We start from the raw sequence: 27,901 nt of genomic DNA, 5'->3' as shown, positions 1-27,901 counted from the left end.
TCAAGAACGAGGCAGTGTTCACAGACTCCTGAGAAGTCAAGTGGAAGGGACTGAGAAGCATCTTCTAGAACATGTCTCAAATGTGCTGTATGGGGACAAAGACCAGGGAAGTGCAAGGGAAGATGGTATTTCGTGCCGAGAGCTGCCAATTTCGAAGAAAACATACTAAGATAACAGACAGCACTTCCCACATATAGAAGAGGGCAAGGGAAGAGGTGACAAAGCACAAAAGATGTTCTTCTGCGAATTTTCATCTTCTCTAGCTTGAAAATAAGTATGCAAACCCTTGATTTAAAGATGAGTTAGTAAAATATAATTCTGTGATATTGTCAAAGGCTGGACCACACGGCTGACAGATGGACCCAGGAGGAGAGAACTCATTATTCTGGCCTGAGGTTCATCCGTGACAAGACACCCTATGCTTATATCAATATTTACGGTAATATAACTTACACGTACCCTTCCAGTAATTCAGGGAGATGTTTCTGTAAAGGTAATATATAAGTACAACGGCAGCAAAGTCATGTCTTAAGACTTATGGGAAGCTGAAATGAGCTCTTCTGTCTTCACAGAATCCTTCAGTTAAACCCTGTCAGTACAAAAGGCACCCTATGCTTATATCAATATTTACGGTAACATAACTTACACGTACCCTTCCAGTAATTCAGGGAGATGTTTCTGCAAAGGTAATATATAAGTACAACGGCAGCAAAGTCATGTCTTAAGACTTATGGGAAGCTGAAATGAGCTTTTCTGTCTTCACAGAATCCTTCAGTTAAACCCTGTCAGTACAAAAGGCTTTTCGCTGGTATTACAAAGACAGCACAGCACTCGTGATAAGATTTTTTTTGACATAATTGCTTTATAAGCTTACTCTATCCTAAGAAATAGTAATAACCAGCAATGTATGAAAATGATACCGTAAAGAATATTGAATATTAAAGTCTATTACTGCCTCTGTTCCCTTACTTAAATCATTTTCATTCACATAAATTCATATGCAGAAGTGAATGAGACAGAGATATTGCAGTGGGACTCCAATTCCGTGTGTTTTATAGGGCAACAGGGGATCAAATCAGTGCTTTTATCAAAACGTTTCCAGGTTGGTATAGGTTTGTTTGGGGAACCACCTGAGCCAGACAAAAACACGTCTGGATTCAGGATGCTGCCCTTCAGTCCGTTTCTTACATTTTAAGTCCCCCTATAACATTTCAATGTTTCTCTCTAAAGGAAAACTTTGAGAAATTTTAGTTTGTTTTTAAAGAGACTAAGAATATGATCTATGGTCCAGGAGAACGTCCAGAGAGGGAACTCCATCTGTCTGTATTCACCACCTTATCCCCAGGATCTAACTTATTTTCTGAATGTAGTAGATGCTCAATGAACATCTGTCACACGAATACAGTCTTAGGGTATATGAAATTATTCCACTTTTGAAAAAGACCTAATAAAGAACACTGTGCCTTGGGAACTTACTGTGGAGAATTTTTCACACAGCTCTTTGGAGGACTTACATTGAAAACATCAGTTGGGCTTCCCTGGTGGCGCAGTGGTTGAGAATCCGCCTGCCAATGCAGGGGACACGGGTTCGAGCCCTGGTCTGGGAAGATCCCACATACCGCGGAGCAGCTAAGCCCGTGTGCCACAACTACTGAGCCTGTGCGTCTGGAGCCTGTGCTCCGCAACGGGAGAGGCTGCGATAATGAGAGGCCCGCAAACCGCGATGAAGAGTGGCCCCCGCTCGCCGCAACTAGAGAAAGCCCTCGCACAGAAACGAAGACCCAACACAGCCAAATAAATAAATAAATAAATAAATAAATAAAATTTATAAAAAAACAAAAAACATCAGTTAATGATTTGGAAACCAATAAAAATTATCATTCAAGAAAGCCAATCCCATAGCCTACCCTGAGGGATTAGCATTTATATTTATAATAAGAAAGTAAATGTTTTACTTCCCACAGTTTTCCACTCTGAGGTTTTTAGTTAAGGTGACACTGTTCTATTGTTGTTGTGGAAACTAATTTGTTAATTAGCATTAAGCCACTCTCCATTTGGAAAAATAAAAACAAGTGTAAAAATAAGTCTACGGTCAGTAAACTTTCAAAAATTGGTCACCTCTCCACCGACTACCCACTGAGCGCAAGGGTATGTGGCAAAATCCTATTGTATTAAAGGATCGGATAAGCCATCATTGGTGGCTTGCTTTATATATTAAACACAGATTTTAAAATTAAGAAAAACACCTAAGCAGTTTGGATATACTTTCCAGTTTGTACCATTTGCTAATCATTTTCTCTTAGTTGATTTAAAAATGTGAGGAGTTGAGCATCAATAAAAACAAAAACGACAAACGTTATACTTTCAGCAAGCAGGTCCCACCTGTTTCCTAGAGGTGGCACATACGTTATAAAAATTCTTTGAAAACACTCTTTTTCAGGTTCTAATATTAATTAACAAATCTGTATATAATTCCCTTTACATTCTCAAATGCCCCGCTATGCAAGTCTACTTGGTATGTTTTTACTATTTGGGAAGACAGATGATCACACCCTTTGGGAGAGGGAACCTTCCCACCCATTGCCTAATTGCAGACGGCAGCACATGTGCAGAACCCACTGTGGCTTTATGCAGGAGATACCACTGAAAAGGCAGCCCCTCCGGAGGAAAATACTCACCCTACAGTGAAGGAGAAAGGGGGCCGGGGGTAGGAAGGGGGGCTTACACTCTGACAATGTCACAAGAGAAACAGACCCTCCCCTGGGAGGGGCTTTACAAGAGGCACCCGTTTTAGATAAGCAAGGGAACGAGCAATCACTTCAATGTTTCTCCCTCCTGGTTCAACACCGCTGAACAGAAGCGAAAGTGCGGGCTCTGAGCAGGAAGGCGTGGCCCTGTTTCTTGAACCCAGCTAAAGGTGCCTTCGAGATCCCAGTGTTATCTGTTGAAGTGGCAATAGAAATATTACTGCACACTTAGGGATATTTTGATCACAGAATTAAGAAAACAAATCACAATCCACTGACAGTACAATAAACTCTAGCCAGCAAAGATAATTGAGTCTTTCAAGGTAAAGCCCCTGGACCTGCTGTTCTTGGCCCAATGTTAGGGAAGAACTTGGTCCTACGACCATTTCAGATGCCTCTTGTCTTTCTCATTCTTTACCTCGGTGCCTTTGGTTATTCTCCTCGCCACAATAAGCTGGATCATTCCTCGCTTGTTCCCTTCGGTGGACATGGACCTCCGGAGGGTTTCCATGGCATCCTGGTTTGTCTTGCCCAACAGGGATTCTCCATTCACTGCTATCAGTTGATCGTTCACCCGAAGCCTCCCATCCTGGGAAGGAGGCAGGTTAAAAATAAGTGCCATTAAATAGCCTGTGATAAAAGAAGCTGCTTTTCCCTTTCGTTAAATAAATAAATAAAAACAGAGCAAAAAGAAAAGGGCTTTAATACTAATGGATTATGCCCAACTGAACACCAGCAGAATAATGTGTAAGCGGCCCTTGCAGCCTGTGTCTACTTCAATCATTTATACATTTGTAAATCAAGTCATTATCATAATCTGTTTACCAAAATAGCATACTAATTCATAGGACACAAAGTGATTATTTTCCTGCTTCCAGAGACACCCAGAGAGGTTATTTACACCCAGAGAGGTTATTCACAACATGCAAAAGCTCCAGGCTATTAGACAATTGCAGAGAAGTGCACCCTTCACAGAGAGCCAGGAAATTTTCCCTAGACTGGGAAACAGGAGAAGTGACCCATGGGAGGGGATGGGAGGGGAGGGGAAGAGAGTAACCTTTCCAGTAGGTTAGCTCTGCGCCAGAACCTGAGCTAAGTCTTTGCAGAGATAACCTCCATTTCACCCTAATGACCATGGGCTGTGAATTCTGTGAGACCCAAAACGGGGAGTCGAAGATATGAATTCCTCTCGGTGAGAGATCACTGAGATTGCACTAGTTGTTTGATCATGGATGGGGTATTAGGAAGAAAACAGAAAACATTTAAGTGTTACAGGGTACCAGAATACGCTACCCCAAAACACGCCACTTTGGCATGGGGATTATTTTAGCAGAAGGCAACTGAGAAATGGCAGACACAGGAAGGGGGACCTGTCCTCCCTGCGTCTGGCTGAATGTGGGCATAAGGTTCTCCTTGTGAAGGTGCCCCCTCTCTTCTCCAAAACCTGGAAGGGGAGAATGACCCTCACCACCAGAGACAAAGGTGCACTGAGATGAGCCTACAAAATAAGCCTTTTCTACCATCGGTTTCCTTCATTCATTTACCATCCCACCATTTACCACACCTGGAAGTCCGAACCCTCTTTCTTTGTCTAATCCCTACTCCACAATTTATCAGCATTTGCTAAAATGGTATATAAGCTTCCAAGTCTAACTGCTTCTTTAGGTTTTCACTTTTCCTGTGGAGCCCCCATCCATCAGATTTGTAAACATTGTCTCCTGTTAACCTGTCTTTTATCAGTTTAATTCACAGGTCACAGGAACAGGATCTAAGAGGGTAGAGGAAAGAATTCGCCCTTACTGCTTCCATGTTTCCAAAATAAGAATAGGGTTGTAATTAAACATTTTTGTGGATGAGCATAAGCTTGATAATGTTGACATCTGCTTACTTTAGATGCTGCTCCTCCATTAATAATGGACTTGACGAAGATTCCTAAATCGGCGTGGTTCTCCTTTGACCGGTTACCTTTGACACTGACGCCAAGACCAGCAGATCCTGAATCATTCAGCGGAACTTCAAACGTCAAAAATTCCCTGGTGCCATCAGGTGTGAGAACAGTATCCTCATCTTCTGCTTTCTAACAGGAAACAAAATTGCGCATCATATTCCAATGTTTCTTTCTGTTATTTTTAAGGACTGCTAATGAGCAGTTCTTTAATCATAACAGGCACAGTATCTCCACCAAAGTTCCACAACAAGATCCATGATAACAGCGCATCTGCATCCCCTCCAGATGATTCCTGGAACCAGCTGCTAATATTTTTATGCGGTACTTGTTTCAATATTGAAACAAACCTAAACCAGATTCTGAGAAATATAGGGAAAAAAATGTAGCAGGACTAAAGTCATGCAGACTCAGAGTTTTGGTTTGTTTTTTTGTTTTTTGTGGGTTTTTTAAAAATCTCTTTATATATTCTAAACCACAGGAGAAAAACAGTAACAGCAGGAAATAAAAATAAATAAATATAACTCATTTGTCCCTTTGTTTTTCACTAGAATTTTCAATGTTATTAATAGTTTAATGTTCACTAAGCGTGCATCATTTTATTCACAAACTAACAAATCCTGACGATACAAAGTCAGCACAAAAAACGGTATTCATTTTCAGAGAGTCACTACAGAGTTTTAACCTTCGACATCTGTGAGATGAAGTAGAGATAAACAACAGTAGAGAAGTTTTTTTCCACAGTACTGTACGATACATCTACAGCTGGGGATATTATTCAAGCAATATTGTTTAATTAAAGAGTTGTACATGCCGGCTTTGACTTCGTCATTGTAGCCATCGAGTGCATAAGGAGACTGTTGCAGAACCCGACGCATTTGAGATACACGAACTTTTGCTCAGCTCCCCTAAAACAGCAGGGAGGAAATGAATGCTTCAAGTATAACCTGATGAAAGGCAGTGAGATGACATATAAAATGTCGGACACCGGAAGAGGAAGCCATCTGCCTTCTGTCATCCTCTTTAGGGACCCCAGCTCTACACTGGCCATCTCCAAATAGATGAGGCCAGAGTTCTTTATCAAATTCAGCATTTCATTTTATGTCGCATAACAGACATGTGGCACAAGCTCTTTGAATCACAACTAAATGACTCATCTAGTCCTACAACTTTTCCTCCTTCTCTTTTTGTAATTTTGGAATATTTCTCCAGCATCCACCTATTCATTCAAGCTAGCAATATTAAATTACACTTGAAGAATGGTTCAATATCTAATGGTTCAACATCTAACGGTTCAACATCTAACGGTACATAATTAGGCTGGAATATAACGCATCCTTTAAAGATTGCACTTTTAAAGAATGTTCAATTACACACATGAAAGCCTATTGCAGAGCAATGGAAATGTAGGTAGACTTCAGTTTTTTTCTTTGTCTCTCAACACATTTAAAAAATTTTTCTAATAATTATCAAATTAACATAATAATGATAAAATAATTTTAAATATTAATTTTTAATAATAATTTGGAGATTTAACATGCAATCTCAGATATCTCGATTAGATGAAATAATTTTTGGAAGTACAGAGTGTATCAGTAAGAGATTTTTTTAAAAGATTATCATAATACAAAAGATATGTTATTTTTAAATCTCCAAATCCATAATAACATGATTTTTTAAAGTTCCTAATTTACTAATATTCATTGTTAACATTCTTTGTGCCATCTCAAAAGATAGCCTCATAGTTATCAGGACAAGGTGTGTTTTAAAAAAAAATCATTAATATGTTAAAAACAGGAAAACTATATATATAATAAAGAATATTACAGAAAGAACAACTTGAAAAGATACAAAGGGATAGTATGTTAACTATACAAAGTAAATACATTTCAGTATCAAAATAAAGTCTATACCTGCCCATTATAAAAGCCTTTTTACACTTAAAATATTCCTAGAGAATAATTACAGGTCAAATAAAATCAATGGATTTGGGAGAAATAAACATTAGATACTCACATCCAACATTAACATCATATCTACTATGCATCAAATTTACTATGACATATTTACTACTGACATCATATTTACTATACTATCTTTATATACTTGTTTTGCTCTTAAAATTTTATTTTCATCCATACGGTTCAAAACAATTCAAGAGTAGTAAATAAAGACCTTGTGTGAACGAATACAGCTACTTCAATATAAAATCTGTTTCTGATGTCTGAAATACAAAATAGTACCAAAACACACCACAGCCCCTCCTACTTTAAATTCAGAAGTAACTGAAAGATAAAATTCACTCTGTGAATCAGAATCAGTATTTATATTCCTGGGAAAGTTGCACTTGAAAAGACACGGAAACCAAAGATAGTCCTTAACTGGGCACATTTAGATCTGATCATTCAGTACGTTTATTTGCCTCAAATCTGGAAGGTTCTCAACTGTCACTTACTGATTTATATCGTTTGGCTTTTTAACGTTTACTGATTTTGACATTTCCATAACGTTTCACAAAGGCTTAAAATTCTCATTTTTCTTCTACTTGAAAAATCAAGATAAGGAGCTGACTGAATATATGAAGAGAAATTTTAATCAAGTTCGAGTCACTTCCTGACGTGCCCTGCCCTGAACCTGTCTTAAAGGAGACTGTATTCTGCATGGGAAAGTTTCATTTCTTATGAAAACTGCAGATGGGAATAATATTCTTTTTCAGCTTTCTTATCAAGTCTTAAGTCATTATTATCATTAAAAACATTTAAGTGAAAGATTGTACTTTTCCTTTGATATTGCATTATCAATCTATTTGGCTCTTGACATAAGACTGAAATTAATTCCAACTTTGAGAACTTAATTCTCTGGCAGCAAAATGTTTAAAAAAATTTGCTCTTTAAAAACCATTTTTAAGGCTACTTTATAGAGAATTTTCCCAAAATCTTACTAGTATGGGGATCTCTTCATTCTGATATAAAGGAGAAGCTAATTTTCTATCACCTTCGATTCTTACTCCATCCAGATTCTGTACTCTCTCAACCGTTTCTTGAGTCAAGTTCTTTCTAAGGAAACATGATGAATATTTTGTTTCCCTTTAACTTGCTCCTCAAGCCATTTGGACATGAATGTCACTCAAGTGCACATTATGTCCCTCATGTACAGACATGTATGTACCCCAAGTGATTTTCTATCAGTGCAACCTGTCATGTTTTCCCTTGGCCATTACTCCATTGGCATTTTTGCCTTCTAATATCCAGAAAAACAGGGCATTTTTGCTAAGCATATTAGAAGCAGGGAACCTACTGCATGGGCAGTATGAAAGCTGTTTACTTTCCCGCTATCCTCAGAACAGCAGAAAAGATACACACATATCTGCAGCGAGACAGAAAAACAGCCACAAATGATCAGCACTAAAGCCCAGTTTTCCCTCCTCTCCAAACAAGCCCCAACTGCTAAGAGGAGACAGCTGGCCCATAGGCCACTCTAAGTCTCGGTTAATCTGCAAAATGGGTAACAAGGAAGTAAGAGTGGATTATATTACAGGGCCAAAACATAATCGTTGGGCAGAGATTAGTGCTGGGATGGGGATGACGGGCTAGGAAGGAAAACCTTATGATGGATCATAAAAAAGCAATTATGCCATCATATTCTCACACTTAACACCTGTTTTCATAAAAGTTAAAGAGAAAATACACTTATTCTATATCTAGAGATTAAATAATATACAGGTAGAGCAGACAATTGATAACAACCATTTACGGTTTTAATCAAGAGGAGGATTTTTTTTAAATAGAGAAGTTATCGTGTTTATTTTTTTGCATAAAGGACTAACCCTCCAGTTTCTTTAAGCTATATATTTTCATTTATCCCATATGTGAGATGAATGTTTATGCATGATATTTATGTTGATATTTTAATTATTCTTATTAGCAAAGTTAAAATGTCACATCTGGCTTTATTGTGCTCTTTTCTGATTTAAACAATAGACGTAAAATAAATAACAAGAATTTTAAAATGTTTCGCTTGATGCTACAAATTTTGAGGGAAAAAAACCCAGGTTTTGTACAGTTGTTAATCTGTAATGTGAAGCCAGAAAAATCCTTAATTAAAGAAATGTCACACAAACCCAAATTGAGGGACATTCTCAAAGTAATTTGCTCTTCAAAAATGAAAAGAAGGGCTTCCCTGGTGGCGCAGAGGTTGAGAGTCCGTCTGCCGATGCAGGGGACACGGGTTCGTGCCCCGGTCCGGGAAGATCCCACATGCCGCAGAGCGGCTGGGCCCGTGAGCCATGGCCACTGAGCCTGCGCGTCCGGAGCCTGTGCTCCGCAATGGGAGAGGCCACAGCAGTGAGGGGCCTGCATACCACAAAAAAAAAAAAGAAAATGAAAAGCAAAGGTAAACTGAAGAAATGTTCCAGATTAAAGACGACTAACGAGGCATGACAACTAGATGCCAGGTGTGATCCAAAGGATTTGTTTCTTATGTATTCGTTCATTCGTTCACATCTGCACACCATGAAGGACACTAACTGAGACAACGGGTAATACAACACTGTTAAGTCAATGTTAATTTCATGGCTTTGGTAACTAAACATGATTACATAAGAAAATGTCCTTGCTCTTATTAAAGATAAAACTACCATATGATCTAGTACACACACTAAAGATTTACAGATAAAGGGGAGTTACATCTACAATTTATCTCAATTCTGAAAAAACTTATATAGTAGGAAGGAAAGGAGGAAAAATTACAGGGAGGGGAAAGGGAGGAATGGAAGAAAATTACATATCAAATGTGGCAAAATATTAACAATTGGGGAATGTGGGAGAAGGGTATACTGGAGTTCCTTAGGCTATTCTTAAAACTTTTCTGACAGCATGATGTTTTAGAATAAAAATTGCATGTAGTAATTAACCCAGAATAGTTTTGCTATATCTAAAACAGCTCTTATTTTAAAAACAGACATTACTACCAACATAATCTTTAAAATAACTTGAGTTCAATAACAAAAAAAATCATAGAATAAATTTTAAAGATATTAATTTTTACCACTATACAACAAAAGGAGGACAATAAAGAATAACTAAGATATGTTCCCCAAAGGAAAATACACCAAACATTAGGAAATCCTTAACTTATTATAGAAGTAGGGAATTTCAAATGAATCCCCTAAAAACTGATAAGAGATTCACTATACAAAATCATTACTATTCTTGTAAGATCATAAAAATATTATTCTATCCCAATCTTGGAATAAGATTGTTTTAAACTAAGTTTGAGTCATTTGGATTGAAAAGTATTTCATTGAATCATGACTTTAAAATAGGTTTGAATATTTAAAGCACTAGAAACAGAACACATTTTATAAAATTCTTTGTGATAATAGCAACATTAGATGCTCAAAACCAAACTATTAAGGTCAGCATGTGATTAGCGTTTGACAGTATAAATCTTCAACAAAAACTCAAATTAGAGAATTTTGTACTCTTTCATCTGTGTTACCTAGGATATTGAAATTAATTTACATTATAGGCCTAAAGAAATGTCTGATGATCAGTTTATCCCAAATAACTTATACAAAGTTTTGGATGAAGATGTAACAACCTGTAATTCAGTCCCCCACTTGGGGCTCCCTATTTGCTTTGTCTGATTTGACTATTTTTCCCAGCTTTGTTGAGGTATATTTGACATGTAACACTGTAAATTTAGGGTGCACAGAGTGTTGATTTGGTACATTTATGTATTGCAAAATGATTACCATCACAGCTTAGCTAATACACCTCCATCACACCACAAAAGTACCATTTCTTTTCTGTGGCAAGAACATTTAAGATCTACTCTCCTAACAACTTTTGAGTATATGACACACTATTATTAACTATAATCACCATGCTCTACATTAGATCCCCAGAACTTACTCATCTTATAACTAGAAGTTTATACTCTTTGACCAACATCTAATACATTTATTTATTTTATTTTTGGCTGCCTTGGGTCTTCATTGCTGCACGCAGGCTTTCTCTAGTTGTGGTGAGCAGGGGCTACCCTTCGTTGTGGTGCACAGGCTTCTCATTGCAGTGGCTTCTCTTGTTGCGGAGCACAGGCTCTAGGCGCGTGGGCTCAATAGTTGCGGCTCGTGGGCTCCAGAGCACAGGCTCAGTAGTTGTGGCGCACAGGCTTAGTTGCTCCGTGGCATGTGGGATCTTCCCGGACCAGGGCTCGAACCCATGTCCCCTGCATTGGCAGGCGGATTCTTAACCACTGCGCCACCAGGGAAAGCTCAACATCTCCTTTTTTCCCTCACTCTCCTGGTCCTCGCTACCACCATTCTTGTCTCTGTTTCTATGAGTTTGGCTTTTTTAGATTCCACATATAAGTGATATACAATATATATATATATAACATGTATGTGTGTGTGTACACACACACACACACATATATATATGTATGTGTGTGTATATACACACACACACACACACACACACACATCGTTATCCATTCATCCACTGGTGGACATTTAGGTTGTTTCCACATCTTGGCTATTGTAAAAAGTGCTGCTGCAATGAACACAGGAGTGCAGATATCTCTTCAAGATCCAGATTTCTTTTCCTCTGAATGAATACCCAGAAGTGGCATTGCTAGATCATATGGTAGTTTTATCTTTACTTTTTTGAGATAACTCCACACTGTTTTCCACAGTGGCTGCACCAACTTACATTCCCACGAATAGCGCACAAGGGTTCCCTTTTCTCCATATCCTCACAACTTGTTATCTCCTGTCCTTCTGATGACCATTCTAATAGATGTGAGGTGATATCTCATTGTGGTTTTGATTTACATTTCCTGTGGATTAGTGATGTTGAGCACCTTTTAACGTACCTGTTGTCCATCAGTATGTCCTCTCTGGAAAAATGTCTATTCAGTTCTTCTGCCCATTTTCTAATCAGATTGTTTATCTTTTTGCTATTGAGTTGTGAGTTCTTTATATGTTTTGGATATTAATCCATTATCAGATATATGATTTGTAAATATGTTCTACTATTCCAGAGGTTGTCTTTTCATTTCATTGGTTTCCTTTGCTGTGCAGAAGTCTTTATATTTGATGTAGTCTAATTTGTTTATTTTTACTTTTGGTGTCAAGTCCAAAAATTCATCACCAAGACCAATGTCAATGTGCTTACCCCATATGTTTTCTTCTAGGAGTTTTATGGTTTGGGGTCTTACATTCAAATCTTTAATCCATTTTGAGTTGGTTTTTGTACACGGTGTACAATAGAAGAACAGTTTCATTCTTTTTCATGTGACAGTCCAGTGTTCCCATCACCATTTATTGAAGAGACTACCCTTTCCCTATTGCATATTCTTGGCTAGTATCAAACTAGCCAAGTATCAAACTGTTTTGATTACTATAGCTTTGTAATATAGACAAATCAGGAATTGTGATGCCTCCAAGTTTTGTTCTTTCTTAAGATTGTTTTGGCTATTAGAGATCCAATAGATTCAATATGGTTTCAGTGAATTTTAGGGATTTTTTTTCCTATTTCTGCGAAAAATGCCATCAGCATTTTGACAGGGATTGCACTGAATCTGTAGATGGCTTTGGGTAATATGGACATTTTAACAATATTAATTCTTCCAATCTGTGAGTATGGAATATATTTCCATTTATTTTTGTCTTTTTCAATTTCTTTCATCAGTGTATTACAACATTCAGTGTGCAGGTCTTTTATCTCCTTGGTTAAATTTATTCCTAAGTATTTTATTCTTCTTGGTCCTAGCGTAAATGGGACTGTTTTCTTAATTCCTTCAACTGTTTTCTTAATTTACAGTGGGGTCAACATGGTAGGCTTTACTTGATATACCACAACCATTAGTTTAATAAGTCTATGACCATGCTTATTGACTAGCTCATTAAATTTCCAAATCAAGATTATAACCTGTCTGAAGTTAGCTTATCAAGATGTTTCCTGATCTTCAGGGAGGGTCCCCAAATCTCCTCAATGTATCCTTGCAGTTTCTACAGGGAGATCTCACTAACTCTTAGAACGAATGCTGAATTCTTGACATTTAAGCATGTTTTATGTCTTATCCGTATGGTCTAGTATCATCTCTGAACACTATTATTTTCTAAAGCCCTACTTCTATCCAGTAGTCTGAATATGTTTTATGTACAATTATATTCTTACATGGATCTTACCAAAGAGTTCTTGGGGGCCTTCCTAAGCAGGTCTGCATAGCTCTTTGAAGCCCAAAGAAGAAACTGGCACTTTGGTAAGTCCAGGCCTGATAGCCTGTAGGTAAATTCACTACTTCATTGTGATGGTTACTTTTGTGTCCACTTGGAAAGTGTTTTTGGATGAGATTACCATTTACATTTGTGAACTCTGAATAAAACAGATTGCCCTCCACAATGTGACTGGGTCTCATCCAACCAGAAAACAGAACAGAAAGACACGTCTTCCTGAGCAAGGGGGAATCCTCCGGCAGACTGCGTCTGGACTTCATCGGCACCATGGACTCTGCTAGGTCTTTGCCTGCTAGCCCACACTGCAGATTTGGACTTTCCAGCCTTCATAATCACACAAACCAATTCCTTAAAATAAACCTCTGTCTCTATATCTACGCATCCCATTGGTCCTGTTTCTCTGAAGAACCCTGACTAATACACGCATGTATTGTCTTGTCCAACCTGGACATCCACAGGAATAAACTATCAAGTGAATGAACTTTTCAAAGGCAAAGGAGTTTGTTCAGGACATGGAATAAGTGAGCTTGAGCCTCTGCTAAATAATTCAGCTTTCTGTCCAATTTTGAATGGACAGATAACCTAAAACTCAGTAGGGTTTCTAGTTGCCCGCTCTCACTAATTAATACAATATTTAGAAGATGTACAAGAAACCTGCTTCTCAGATATTTGAAAGGTCTACCAACTATTGGTACAGCCCTACTCATCTACCTAAATGACCTTTTTAAAAATTTCTCGGACTTAATCAGTTCTGGGAGTCATTGTGGTAATCAACTAACAAACAAACTAATTGAGCTTGAGGACATTCCATTCTCAAAGTGCTTACAATCACAGAAAGTTTAAGTAGTATCAGAGAATTTTGCGACTTGAATAAATTTAATGATTTGCCATCAAAAGACAGAGAGAAGCAGAGATCCTGGAATTCAAGTTTTTAATTATAATTTTAACATGAAGCCTCTAACAGCCCAAAATGGTATCACCTAGCAGGAGCAGAAAGAGAGGCCCAGATGTGAGAGAGAAAAGAAAGAACAAGAAACCGAAAAGAAAACATTTAGACAAAAACAAAAACAAACAAAAAAACTGTACTTTCTTTAACTTAGCTTGGAAAACTCTTATCAGAAAAAAATTCCCGTTTGTAATTGCAAGTCAGACACACATACACATATATCATCTCTTTTGTTAAGGTGACTGAATTGTCATTTGCTCTGGCATGCTATCAAGAACACAGAAAGCTTGTGGGTGAGGAGTGAAGCAGAACAAACCTAGACCTTCTCAACGGAATACCACATTTAAAGCCAAAGCTGCTTCTTCCCGTTAGCGACTGCAAACTTCAGAGCTAATCCTCAATCTCCTCACAAGGACTGACTAAATGTTTTGAAAGAACACACCTATCTTTACTGCTTATATCATCATTTTCCATCTCAGATCATCTTAGGCATAAACAGATGTAGTTTATGTGTGAAGTCATTGGCTTTTCCAAAAAGTTCTATGATATTAAGATTCCAAACACCAAAGAGTGGTTCTTCACCCAAGGATCACGTTGCAACTCTTTCATGGTGTGGTTATTGCTCTGAAAGGTTTTTAATATATATAAACAAATCTATCAATCTACTCTCTTAGGACATTTGGCTTTGTCATGCTGGGACGAGCATTTACTTTCCAAAGTTAATAGAGAAACTTTTCACATATTTTCTCAATATTTTTTGCTATGTTTTTAGGTTTAATTTCATAATTAACTGGGATTTATTTTGGTGTATGGTGAGAAAAAGGAATCTAACTTTTTAAAGTGAATGGCCAATTGTTCTAAACACTAAACAAACCACTCTTTACCGCTATTTTGAAATGTCTCCTCTAACAAACATGCACACACACGTAAACACTGGGACTGCTTACATCATCAATGTGTTTCAATGATCTACTTGTCTGTTCCTATAACAATATCATGCTATTTAAGTATTCTAGCTTTAAAGTACCTTTTGCTATCATTATTGTCTTTTAAAATAAATCATTCTTGTGCCCCACTTGACTCTTCAGAATCAACTTGTCCAATTTCTCCTCACCTCTCAACATACCCGCCATCACACCACACACACACACACACACACAAATAAATACTATTGTGATTCTGATTAACTATCACAGACCTATTGATTTAATGGGTAAAAAATGAAGGCTGTGAATTTCCTACAACCTGTACTTACGAGTGTGTAATGTTCTCAAGGTTGTTTACTGATTTTCCTCTGAGGTCTGATTATTCATCCATTTTTGTAATGACGGAATATTTGAAAATAACATTTTGTTTGTTTATTAGGTTCAGAGTTGTCTGGTTATGAATGTGTCAAGAAAAATTAAATTATGTAATGCTATTATTAGTGTTAATTATTTTACTCAATTTCTTCATATTCTTACTGTATCTGTCTATCTAACATGCCAAATTCTGGAAAAATATGTATTAGCATCACCCACCATGGGTATGGTTTTGCTAAATTTTCATTTTACTCACAAAGGTTTGGGAATGACATGTGTTTGTGCTGTGCTGTTTAATCTATAAAAGATCCTGACTGTTGGAATTTCTACTGGATGATATCAGGTGTCAATATAAAACACCCTCTCTTTTTTCCCCATGCAATGCACCCACACAAAAAAGAAGATAAGTTCAGAGACTGATATGGCAATCCTTCCTTTCATTATGTTAGTACCACCTGTTAGTACTCAACTTGTTCCTTTATTTTCAGCCTGTATTAGGATTTATCTTTTAAACACCTATTTTTTGCTTTTTAATCTAAGCTGTGAAAGCTTACTTCGGTTGGGAGAATTAGCCCCTTAAAATACACTATAATAACTGATAATAAATAACTTATTAAATATAAGTTATTATGACAATATATTTAGTCTAATTGCTGATATTTTATTTTTCGTGTTTATGATACATTTTTATTGTACTTTTAGCCCTCTCTATTTTTTCTATGCCTGAATTGTTCTCTTTTTTCATTTTTCATTTTTGTAGCCTCTTATAGCACTTCACAACTCATGAAGTCTATATATATATAGATAGATAGATAGATAGATAGATAGTTCAACTACTAAGTTCACCAATTTTACTCCCTCTTAATATACAGGTCTTTAATGTCTCCTTTTTATCCCTGTCTGATTAAAAATAATCACAAAATATTCTTCATTTGGGGTAGTAGCAATAAGTCACTCACCAATTTTGCTCCCTCTTAATATGCAGGTGAATAGGAAAGTCTTTAATGTCTCTTTTTTATCCCTGTCTGATCAAAAATAATCACAAAATATTCTCCATTTGGGGTAGTAGCGATAAGTCACTTAAGGTAAGACCACTTTGGGATTTAATAAATCTTTGTATATTAGGATCTATTATGAGCCAAGAAAAGAGAGGACACATAACTTCATAATTAATTAGTAAGAAGTTAGTTCAATTTATCTTTCCAACATCTCTGCATCCTGCAAAAGACAAAGCTCTTACCGTTTCTTTTGGAATCTGCATCTGGCTTGGCTCTGCATTCTAGAAGAATTGAAGAAAAACATAAATACAGACTGACCAAAGCCATCTTCAACACACAGGGACACAAAGCTTTACTCTCAAGGAAAAATTGTTTGTTCTTAAAATCTACAAAATATATAGAGGGTGATTATAGTAATGGCTGATATATTACTCTGTCTTGCAAACTTTCACTGATGTGGTTATATTATCTTATGTGTGTGGGCGGGGTTGTTTAAAATTAAAAATTGTTCTAGATGTAAATTTTTACTTGCTCATTCACGGTATATCATGAATTTATTATTTGGAGGCAAACAAATCTCACGAAACTGCTTTTCTATTCCTGGCACTGTTTCTAATTTTGTTTTCTAATTTTCCCAACTAAGTCTAAATTATAAGGTATATTGTAATTTGATAGCTAGACCAGAGAATAACAGTCTGAACCACGAGCATCATACTTTACAATATTACACAGGTTATAAATGTGATTTTTTTTTCATGTATTATAGAGTTGTTTTAATTAACAGATACAAGGTTGACTTATAAAAAAAAAAAGGGCACCTATTGATAAAAGTATTTTGTTTTAGACACAGAATTTAAACACAGACACCCCAAACAGAGGAAAAGAGCTCTGTTAATTGGATTGAAAGATCATTTTCAATGCACTCCTTTAAGTTTTCAGAATTTTCTTTCTTTTAAACCTTGAATAGCAGCTGCAACGTGAATAAACTGACGGCCTACTGGCTCACTCCTTAATGAAAAGCTCACAAGCAATAAATTAAATAACCAAGAGAAAAAAAAAAAAAAGGAGGCAGCAGAAGGGGAAAACAGAAGCCTGGAAGATCAAAATTGGACCAGAAGAACTTGAATAACCTTAAGCTGGTCTGTGCTGGCACTAACTCGGGAACGGCTGTAAGAGCAGTGTTTAAGCTTTGGCAACCTAATAATGCCAACTATCACCCAGGCTCAGATACACTGAGGAAGAACTAAAGCTTTATCGCATCTAAAGCTTCGTGTTTTTTTTAAATTTTTTTTTTAACTGCTCATTTACAATTTAATAGAGACAACTCCAGATTTAGGATCAGGTGGCATTTAAAGCACAGAATTGGATAACAGTGGGGGGAAAATGGAAAACCAAATTTAAATTGAGAAATAATGCATTAAACATTTCTAAACAGAAATAAAGAAGTTTTCATCATTTCTCAAAATCTACTTAAAACACAAGTGTTCAGTTTTCAGCCCTATCACAATCTGAAATTTCCATGAAATCATAGTAAATTGTCAGCGTGTGTGTAACCAAGAGATGGGGTATTCCCAAGACTAAAATCTGTTTTATAATAAAAGGAAATTTTTATTAACCATGACACATCCATACTTGAAGGATTAGCCTAAGAGAATTAGGGCAATCGGACAAATTTGGGAACTGCGTCCCTAAAACCTACTGCGTCCCTAAAACCACTCTAGTATATACGGATTCATTATTGTTTAGATAAAGCTAAAAGCTATCTGAAAGACAGGTCAAATGTCCTAAAATGACCCAACTAGAATCTGTTTTGAAATATTTAAAATACCACTTGTACTTGAAGTAAAACAAGTTTCCTACCACACCAAAACAAAAGATAAAGGTGATTCCTCCAATTATATTATTTCTACACATAAATGAAACCTACCACTTCTTGCAGAAAAACATTAAGAACTGTGTCAATTTAATATACAGATTTCGTTCACACAAATACTATGTAAATACCCCTATCTAATATTTAGATGCACTGACATATGTATAAAAAGTGAAATAAATAGTTTGCAAACAAATGCCTTTTCATTTCATTTATGTCATTCTAAATAATGTCTATGTTGGGAATTAATGGCCCTGGGGTTTATTGCAACTCAGGTCTTTTTACTTTCAATAAGAGTATTTAATTAAGGTCCTCTTTTTCATACAACAGTAAGCAAGCATCTTTATTTGGCTTAGCTACACGTACCATGAAAACTTGAAATATGAAAATTTGTCATATGTAGTGGAGAAGATGGCAAGCTTTCAACAACAGCCTCTGAAGTGACAGTTATGGAATAATCGACATCTCTGTATTCAATCAGTCCCTCTAAAAGCGTTCAGTAATAAACATTTGCTGTCCTAGAAAATATCCCTGCAATCTGATTTTCAAATACTCTTGCACTCAACATTGTGGATATCTGTTTCCAAAACAGAAGAAATATGAGGAAGGAATGCTTGTATTATGCTAAGGCTGAAAGATATATAAAATATAGACACTGCTTGGAAAATCTCTTAATAAACACTGGCCAGCAGGTCGCTAGCCCAGATCCCTGCCCCATGTGCATCAGAAACCTTTCATCTGCTCTGAATTTACACACCAGTTCCCTTGGGTGGAAGGCATCTTCTTGGCGAAAGACCAGAAGGCTCACGGTCCCTTCCATCTTGGTGCTTCTCAACAGCGAAACAACTTCCTCCTGGGATTTGCCTGCTAGATCAACTCCATTTACCTAAAACAGACAAAAAGTTTTCAGCTGTGATACTGGGCAAACAGATAACAAGAGACGACACACACATTCTAGAACTGATCATGTCTGCCGTGGAACATGGTTCACTGCGTGGTACATTCTGCCCTGATCTGATAACCTTCAGGCTGCTGGGGCTAATAAAGAAATGCAGACCAGTTACCTAGAGGTGAGGCAGGAAGCAGTCAACCCTTCAGGTCTTATCAATACACCAAAAGCACAGCCACTAGTGCATTAACAAGTAACCAGAGATACAAATATATCTACAACGCCAAGTTAACACAGAACTTCCTGGCTTCGAACTGGGATATCTTGATGCCCTTGTGCATCACAGATTTCCTTGCACCAAAATAAAAAGATGCCACCCTTGCAGAAGACAGTAAAAACACACTCAAAATATTGTGGTAAGAACATTTTAGCTTTCACTGAAATTTTACAGAAAATTAGGATGATACCTTTTTAATCCCTAAAAAGCCAACACTGAAGAAGAATCTCTACTAAATAATACTTTTGGAGGGCTTGCAGTATTTCACTCCAAGATTTTTCAATGTTTTAAGAAAAAAAAATTTACCAGGGGGGAAAACAAAAGAGAGAGATTTGAAAATACCACTTCCTGGGGAATCTCATCATTTTTTGTAGAAAGTAGAATATGACCAGCAAGCACTACGTATTTAACAGGAATGAGAGTGGAAATCTCTTTTTCAAAGTATTCTATATTACTCTCTTTAGACAGAAATAGCATTTGTCTAAGGCAATTAAATATATCATTTAAATTGTAATATCAAAATTCCTGTAGTTTTAATGTTCTGGAACCTTTCCCCCACTGAAAACCTTCTTATATAGCTCAATGCATTACTATCAAGGGATTGTAGGAAATAGGTCAGTAATAATAGGTTCAAAGACAGCAGAACTTTTCCAGATAATTTTTAAAAATTAGTCACTTGATACTTGATTTAAATATAGGCTTGCAAATATCCAGATACTCAGAAAACCTTTTTGCCCACAGAACTGCTGATATTGTAGAAATACAACCAAGGATACTAGAGAGGTAGGTTTAAAATACGCCTGAGAGCTACAGAAGATAAAGCCTAATCCTGAAGAGATACAGATCGCAGACCCTTCCATTCCTCAAAAGAAAAGCAAAAGCCTCTGTGATGTGTCACAAGTAAAGTAGTTACATGATGAAAGGGAGACACAAAAATAAAGCGGATTACCTTTAGCAAGGAAGAAGGGCAGGGGCCCTGCAGGGAGAGAGGGCTAGGGAGGGGACAGGCTTTTTTATGATTTAGAGGCAAAAATAAGCTGATACACTTCCTAAATGAAACAAGCTACAATTACAAACGGGGACTAACAGTACCCCACTTACAGCCCGAGGACAAGAGGCCCTTTCTGGAAACAATACCCTAAACACAATTTGTACTTAAACCTTCCCTTTTACTGGGCCTCTATCGCTCTCCCTTTAAAACATGGTGTCATGCAAACAAGACAAAGAGGAAAGAGGAAGATTGAAGGAATCCAGGCCCAAAATGTAGACACAGGAAAAAATCTGGAAGCTATTCCTTTGCTCCGTTACTTTTCAGTTAAGAAAAAAGGATAATGTCATAAAAATTTACTTTAACATTAGTGCTTGGTTCTTTTTCTTAATTTAAGTATAGTTGATTTACAATGTTGTATAAATTTCTGCTGTACAGCCAAATGATTCAGTCATACATACACATACATTCTTTGTTTAAATATTCTTTTCCATTATGGTTTACCATGGGATACTGAATATAGTTCTCTGTGCTGTACAGGAGGACCTTGTTGTTTATCCATTCAATATATTTAACACTAGTACTTAAATGCTAGTTAATAATTATGAAACACAGTGCCTGCCGCTAAAAATACAGACTATGTTTTCTAAAGAAAACACTAGAAAAACCACTAACAAAGTATCCTCTTTCTCCATCTTTCCCCCCTTTATTTCTACATGCACAACATTCACACAAACTTCATACATAAGAAATTATGTATCTTTATGTATGTCAAAGATAGCTTCAAAGACCAATGAACCAAATGAAACCCATGAGGTACAGAAAGGAAATTTTGAAAGACTATTTCTTTTTTTTCCTGACATTTGATTTTTATGTCTCAATTCATTCTCCACGCTGACATTTCCAAACTTCCTTGTTCTTCTCATCAAGACACACTGTTTTCATTTACTTCATTTGTCTCTGCTCTGATTCCAGAGGAGATAACATTTCTATACTGCCAGACATAAATTTAAAGTCATCCAGAAATATAACCTAACAGACACTGTACTTACATAATGACAAATGTTATGTTATCTCATAAACCAAATGTCCAAGTAACTAAAAATTTATGAGTAAACTAAATGAAAAGACATTTCGCATCAAATAACACGGAGAAATGTAAAAGTGAAGCGGAAATACAATGTTTTAGGATGCATACTTCTGCTGAATTATATCATTTAATTTCATATTTTATGAAAATGTTCAAACGACTCTGACCCTTGAAAATGGAACTTTTCAAGAATCATGGAACATCTGAAGCCACTCACCTCTATGAGTCTATCTCCCGCCTTCAGTCGGCCATCTTGGATGGCAGCCCCTCGTGGGAGGATGTTTTTCACATAAATTGGAGCTGAGCCGCCTATTGTCACATCCCGGGAAGTGATGCTGAATCCCAAACCTTCTGTACCTGAATATATAACAGAAAAAAAAAAGAGGTAAACAAAATGAGATATCTTGAATTTCACAAGTATATCATACATGAAGGATCTGTTATTATTCTCTACCTCAACTTGACATTTTGTAACTTTCACACTGACCTACCCATTTAATACTTTAAAAGTTGTAAGATTTTTCAACACAGACTAAATCATGGAAGGTTTAAATGGTATATATATCAAAATTCATTAGTCTAAGAAAAAACGGGAACCTAGTCAGACAGATGAAAATAATATACAAATATGCCTGTTGAATGTTTTTAAATTTGTCTAAATATTTGATTATGAAAATAAACAATTTCTCTATGCAAAAACCCCCCCGAAAAACCTGTTAAAACTCATAGTATCTCAAGTATCAAGTACGACTGTGCAATAACGGTATCCGGATTTGAAGGGTAAGCAGTGAAGACAAGGAAGAGAACAAGTCCAGGGAGATGGAAAAGAAACAATGAAATGAGAAATGTTTCTAGACACAGATAAAAGAACCTCCCCAAACTGACAGGATGAACCATATTATCTTCGCCTAGTTCTCTTCTAGTTCACCTAAATCCTACCGTTTATATTTCTCAAAAAAAAAAAAAAAAAAAAAAAAAAAGGCAAATGACCCATCTGAGCTCATAGCTACCAAATCTGGGGATCAACATATGATGTTTAAAGGTACTGAGTACTGAGTACTGAGTGTACTGAGGCGTTTACACTTGACTGTGCTAGTGTGTAATTTCAATTCCAGGCTCTTTGGCAGCTTTCTCGACAGGCCCCCTTACAAGCTCAATACAGTGAAAAGGGTTATGTCACTGAAACCAACATGCAGTGAGCCAGAAAGAGCCAAGAAAAAATGTGAAGATAATGATAAATTTCTAATGAATCAACAGAATTTTTATAAGGCTTCCAATAATGATTCATTTCTACCAGAGCTTTTAAAAACTATATTAGGTTCCATTCCAGTTAAAATGATTTGAGGACAAATACTTGCTCAATAAAGGAAGAATAAAGAGATATGTAAAGGTGAAAAATCTACAGAACTCATTAATTTGATGCAGCACTCGCTAAAAAACTGTAAGTCAGGGTATGAATCTCTAAGTGAACAAATATGGGCAAATAAACATGAATAAAAATGTGGGTTAAAGAAGAAACAAAGTAGAAATGATGAAAACACAGTACATGTAACAAAAACCTACTGTAAATATTCTCAAATTCAAACAAAACATTCATTTACTTCAAGTCTGAAATCACTTTAATGTGCCTGGGCTGTTAATTTCTTAAGTCTTCTGTGAAGACTTGAACGGCATATTGTCTATATGAAATTCTCCTAATTATTCTGCTGGGACTTTTCCATATGTTTCTGTGCTTTCGTGAAACTCTAATGACTTGCAATAACATTTATTAAGGAAGAATTCTAAATTATTCTCCTTTCGCAATATTAATTTCTATGAACTACAAAGACTGATTGTTTTATGAAACAAAACACTATTAAAATATCAGCAATAACCCCTAAATCTGTACGCCAAAAGTTCAGGCAATGACCTTTCAAAGAAAGATAAATAGATATCAATTTTCATTTAGCAAAGCCAACAAAACATTTTGCACTGACTGAAATAGATCACTGACCTTCTCCTCTGACTTTATTAAAAAGCTAATTTCTACCAAAGAGCAGGGTATTTGAGAAGGCCAAAATGACAATAAATATTAAGAAATCATAATTACGGAAGCAGGTACATAGGGGCTCTTCTATTTCGACATGTTATATGACATAGTTCCAAAATTATGCCAAAGAATCATTATGACAAAGGCTTTCTTAGTCCTTAGCTTTGACCTCAGTTTATGAAGAGCTTCTGTCATTCAAATCGTGTCAGTTCACTTTGAACTGAATTTAAAGTTTAACACTGACAAACCCTACATTTTTGATGTACTTCATTAAAAAATGTTAAATGTAACCATAATAACTGGTAAAAACATTGCCTGTTAACTACAATGAAAACTTGTTCAACCTCATACAATCATTAAAACATCTCTATTTAGTACTAATCACAGACAATGAGAAGTCTTTGTCACTTTTATTTATAGTGAACATTATTTTTTTATATTTGTAAGTACTGGCAGAATGCACAGGCAGTTTCCACCTTTTGCCATACATTCTCATAGTTAACAAATTAAAATCAGGCCAGATCTATGACGCTCTGTATCAGTTATATAACTCAAGGTCAGAAAAATGTTTAAAAGAAAACTATTATTTCTATTTTTATGTTGATTGAGCATAATCTTTCTAAATTAACTTCTGTAACATGTAATCATATATTTTTAAATGCTACCAAAATAAAACTATTGATTTCTGTATTCAAAAGAGTGATTCTTTTAATGGCAAATAAAATTTCACTTCATTTAAAAAGTTCATATTATATCATAAGGAGTTAACATATAGTAATTGTATGGAAAACTGTAATTAAACAATGAATATGCCTATATCAGAGTAAAAAGGCAAAGATATTTATGAACTAAAATCTTTATGACAATGGAAAATAGTCTTCCTTTTTGAAAGATCCCAAGCAGAATTTTATGTTTTATACAACTCTCTTTGTGTTTCTTGATATCCTTTTGCTTAAAAACCACGTCCTTTCATTTGAGTGTAGAAAAAGGAAGAAAGAGAATCTGATATTCCTCTCACTTATGCATTAACAGGGCTAAAAGGGGTTTAAGCTGATGTGATTCTGTATCTGTAAGGGGTTTCAAAAGTGGAGTGAGGTTGTCAATTCCTGATCAGGTCAACCAAGTATTTGGAGCTTAAAAAGCCAGTAACCAGAAAGAAGGCATTTGTGGTTCACATAAAGTTCAATGAAAGAGTATGATTTAGAAAGGAAATAGGAATCTCAGAGTTTACAGAGTTGTAAACTCTACCCCGAATGGAAAGAAGAACGGTCTCAATGTCAGGACACGGAAAAGGTTCCAGTAAGAATCTGCTGCTGGTGGCCACATGACTTGAGGAAATCGCTCAGCCTCTCTGGTTCATTTCCAACTAACTGTAGGAGTTGGTTGAGCTCATAAAAGGAGAAATATTCTTTATAATGACACCAGTTTGAAGGACATGATTTAAAAATATATAAAAATGCTCAGCTAAAAGAGATGATTAATAGCAAAAGTATATCTCAGTGCCTGGAGGGGATGGTGACTGGGAATGAGAAAGCCAAACCTAGGAGCCTGATCTGAGTCATCAGGGAGGCCAGCACAGAACTGAACGCCTCCTGTACACAAGGATGCACTGTCTGAGGGCGGGGGATCCTTAAATAAACACACTGATGTAAGGCACAGGTAGTAAAGTACTAGCAAGGCCCATTCCGATTCCCCTTGTCACCTTGAGGAAGGGAAGAATGCGATATTCTGGAAGAGCAGGAGACAAGGGGCCAGTGGCCTTGCTTCTCAGCATTTCACCGGGAACCACCAACAGCTTCAAAGGAGTCAATCCCTTCCCATTACCAAAGGACGGGCTGAACTGGAGGAAGGACTTCTAACGTCCTCCAGGGGGGCTGCATGTGGACATCAAGTGGGGCACTCAAAACAGTCAGAGCCTCCCTGTTGCTTTGGGTTTGATGGTAACATCCTGAAACCCATTTCCTTCGTTGCCAAAAATTTTACGGCAGTCGTAGCTGCTACTTTTTTCATAGAAACATAACGTTTAAGGCCTATCCTCTGATCTTCTACGTGTTAATTTTTATACAGCAAAGTGAATCTGAAGAGCATAAAGAAATACACAACTGTAAATGCTTTTTTAAAAAGATGTATCAGTTCTTAATAATGAGGTAAGACTCAGGACGCTTTGGGTTAGTTGGTTGATTTTGAAACTAAATTCTGTGAAAAACAGGAAGACAGGTCATACCTTTCTTAAGCTGGATGTTAAGCTTCTTGCCTACTTTTTTGGTGTTGTAACTACTGCTGGGACTGAACACGTGGTGTACGGCTGGGCCTGGAGCGGCGGGCGGCTTTCCCGAGGGCTGTGCACTCTGAGGTAGGAGTCGGGGGTGAGGGTCCGCGTGCTCGGGCAGGGGGTTCGGCCGGGGCGCCCTCGGCAGAGCCTGCGGCCCTGCACTGTTCACACTCCTGTGATCCACATGCTGGCTGTCGGGGCTGAAGCGGCTCGAATAGTAATTGTTCCTCTCGCTTTGGGACAGTTGTTCGTACTGCTCTTTATTGGCTGCGGGAACCACATGGAACCAAATGATGGAGGTCCGCATGGCTTGGCGAAACATATGTTGTGCTCTGGGTTTGAGAGAGAATGGAAACTTAGCAAATGAAGACTGGCAGACTCGAAGATGTTACGAGCTTAGTTAAGTATACTCATTAAGCAACAAGGACGGACAGACTTGGTTGAAACTGAAAACAAAATTCTCATAACCCACTTATCAATCGGGTTTGCAAGCTCTGATAGCAGCAGGGCTGTGTCTCCAAATATAAATTTCTCATTCTCTAGATAAAAATGACCAAGTTATGTACAACTACAGGCACAATACCAGTATTTTGGTATGCCCTCCACAGAAGACCCTCCGCTGTAAATCATTCAGTCAGACTGCAGTTTTAAGCACAACAGGTATTATCATTTCAATATTAAGAGAAATTAAATATAACCTCCTCTCTACAACATTATCCAATACGACTTTTAAAAGTCATAAAGTATTTCCTTACAAGGAGAACAGTCGAGTTTTTAAAGAAATATATTTATAAGTACACTTAGAAAACTTTAGAAAGTGACTATCCATTATTTATCAGAAAAATTAATCCAAGTTTGCGCATGCAAACATCTCAGAATGCCAATGCAGCTTCAATAACTCAAAATGTTAAGAGCTGTTGGCCACTGTGCTATTCCAAGACCAGCCCAAGAAGCTACTCCATCTTACCTGGATCCCTAGTCAGGTCTTTAACCAAGTCCTTATGATTTCTGCTCATTTTTGCCTTGTTTTATAGGAACTGGACAATTTTTATCTTTTTAATGGAGTAAGGGCTTGAGTCAGGATAAGGAAAATCTGAGTGGACACTGCAGGTCCAAGGAGCTTTGTCTTCCTATTTGTCACATTATATGTGACAAAGTTGGACATGTGAGTTAAAAGTATAATAAAAACCAGCAACCTGATGGATTTTCCAAAAGGCGAGGAAGTGGCCAAACCGTAAAGCCTAAATCGGGCCCATAATATTTTAAGAAGTGCTGCGTCAGTCAGAGGGCATTTGGAAACATAGTCTAATGACGGTGATTACCTGGAGTTTGATGAAATTTTTAAAAGCTAGATAATGGCAGAAAATACTCCTCTCCAGCATGAAGGCAGAGACCACAGACATATGGTCTGAGGTACCCCAATCGCCCGCGCTCTGTCACGCCTGATGCAGGGAAAGTGCAGCAATGAGGCAGCACACACTTACTGTTCAAATCTTCTATTTCGAAGGTCGCCATCATTAATCCTGACAATGCAATCATTCTCATGAAAAAGGTTTTCTTGTTCAGCTTTACCACCTTTCTCCAATCGTTTTACTAATAACCCCAGGGTTCTGGAACATTAAGAATGCAAATCATTACACATGTAATATTTCCACCGTGCACAATGCCCTACTGCTTTAATGGCGGGATTATACTTACAAAGACTGCCTAATAAAGGGGTGCCTTAAATTGCTATTCAGACATTTAAAAATAACGCCAACACAGAAATCACAACACTATAAATGGTGTGTAGAAAGGGATCCTTTCAATAAATATAGGCAATCGTTTCTGGCGTGTCAGTGTTATGCTTCTGCAACAAATCGTACCCTTCTCTCTATGCTTAAAAATGCTCCCGGCAGAGCTGGCCCCATGGCTCCTGGCCGTGGCGGTGGGCAGCATGGACGAGCATGGGCTGCGAGCAGCTCTGGCAGATTTCTGTTTTAAGCTAGCTGGTACAGTGCTGATGGCAGCCCCACCTTTCCATGAAAGGAAAGGTAACAAGGAGAGGCTAACCTGTACATGAGACGGAAAATTGGGGAAGATTCCAAAAACAGAAGAGTTTCCATTCTTGGCATCTGAATTTGGTAATGCCTCATGTTCTGAATTTCAAAACTTCTTAGGTCTCCCAAAAGTAAGTAAGTTGTTGCCATTATTCCCATCAGAAGAAAACAGAAAGCCGGCGACAGGTTCCAATAATGCCCGTCACCATTCACCCCTCCATGTGGACTCAAATTTCAAGTCGAAAGAAAAGCCCAAATGAACTTT

General features: G+C 37.1%; 1 protein-coding gene across 13 annotated transcripts in view; it reads right to left on the bottom strand.

The window, feature by feature from the left end:
- Positions 1–27,901, bottom strand: part of PARD3 (par-3 family cell polarity regulator) — a 638,153-nt gene that overhangs the window by 249,589 nt on the left and 360,663 nt on the right. For all 13 annotated transcript variants that reach the window (XM_082648190.1, XM_082648201.1, XM_082648198.1 and 10 more), the window contains 7 exons: positions 27,082–27,207; positions 25,550–25,929; positions 21,514–21,653; positions 18,810–18,938; positions 16,422–16,460; positions 4,636–4,824; positions 3,166–3,336 (listed from right to left, as the gene is read on the bottom strand). In XM_082648190.1, coding sequence (XP_082504316.1) covers positions 3,166–3,336; positions 4,636–4,824; positions 16,422–16,460; positions 18,810–18,938; positions 21,514–21,653; positions 25,550–25,929; positions 27,082–27,207 — 1,174 coding nt within the window. The remainder of the gene's footprint in view (positions 1–3,165; positions 3,337–4,635; positions 4,825–16,421; positions 16,461–18,809; positions 18,939–21,513; positions 21,654–25,549; positions 25,930–27,081; positions 27,208–27,901) is intronic.

The sequence above is a fragment of the Grampus griseus genome, assembly GCF_964374135.1.
Source record: "Grampus griseus genome assembly, chromosome: 2".
Classification (NCBI taxonomy): Eukaryota; Metazoa; Chordata; class Mammalia; order Artiodactyla; family Delphinidae; genus Grampus; species Grampus griseus.
This window is presented reverse-complemented; position numbering and strand designations above follow the sequence as displayed.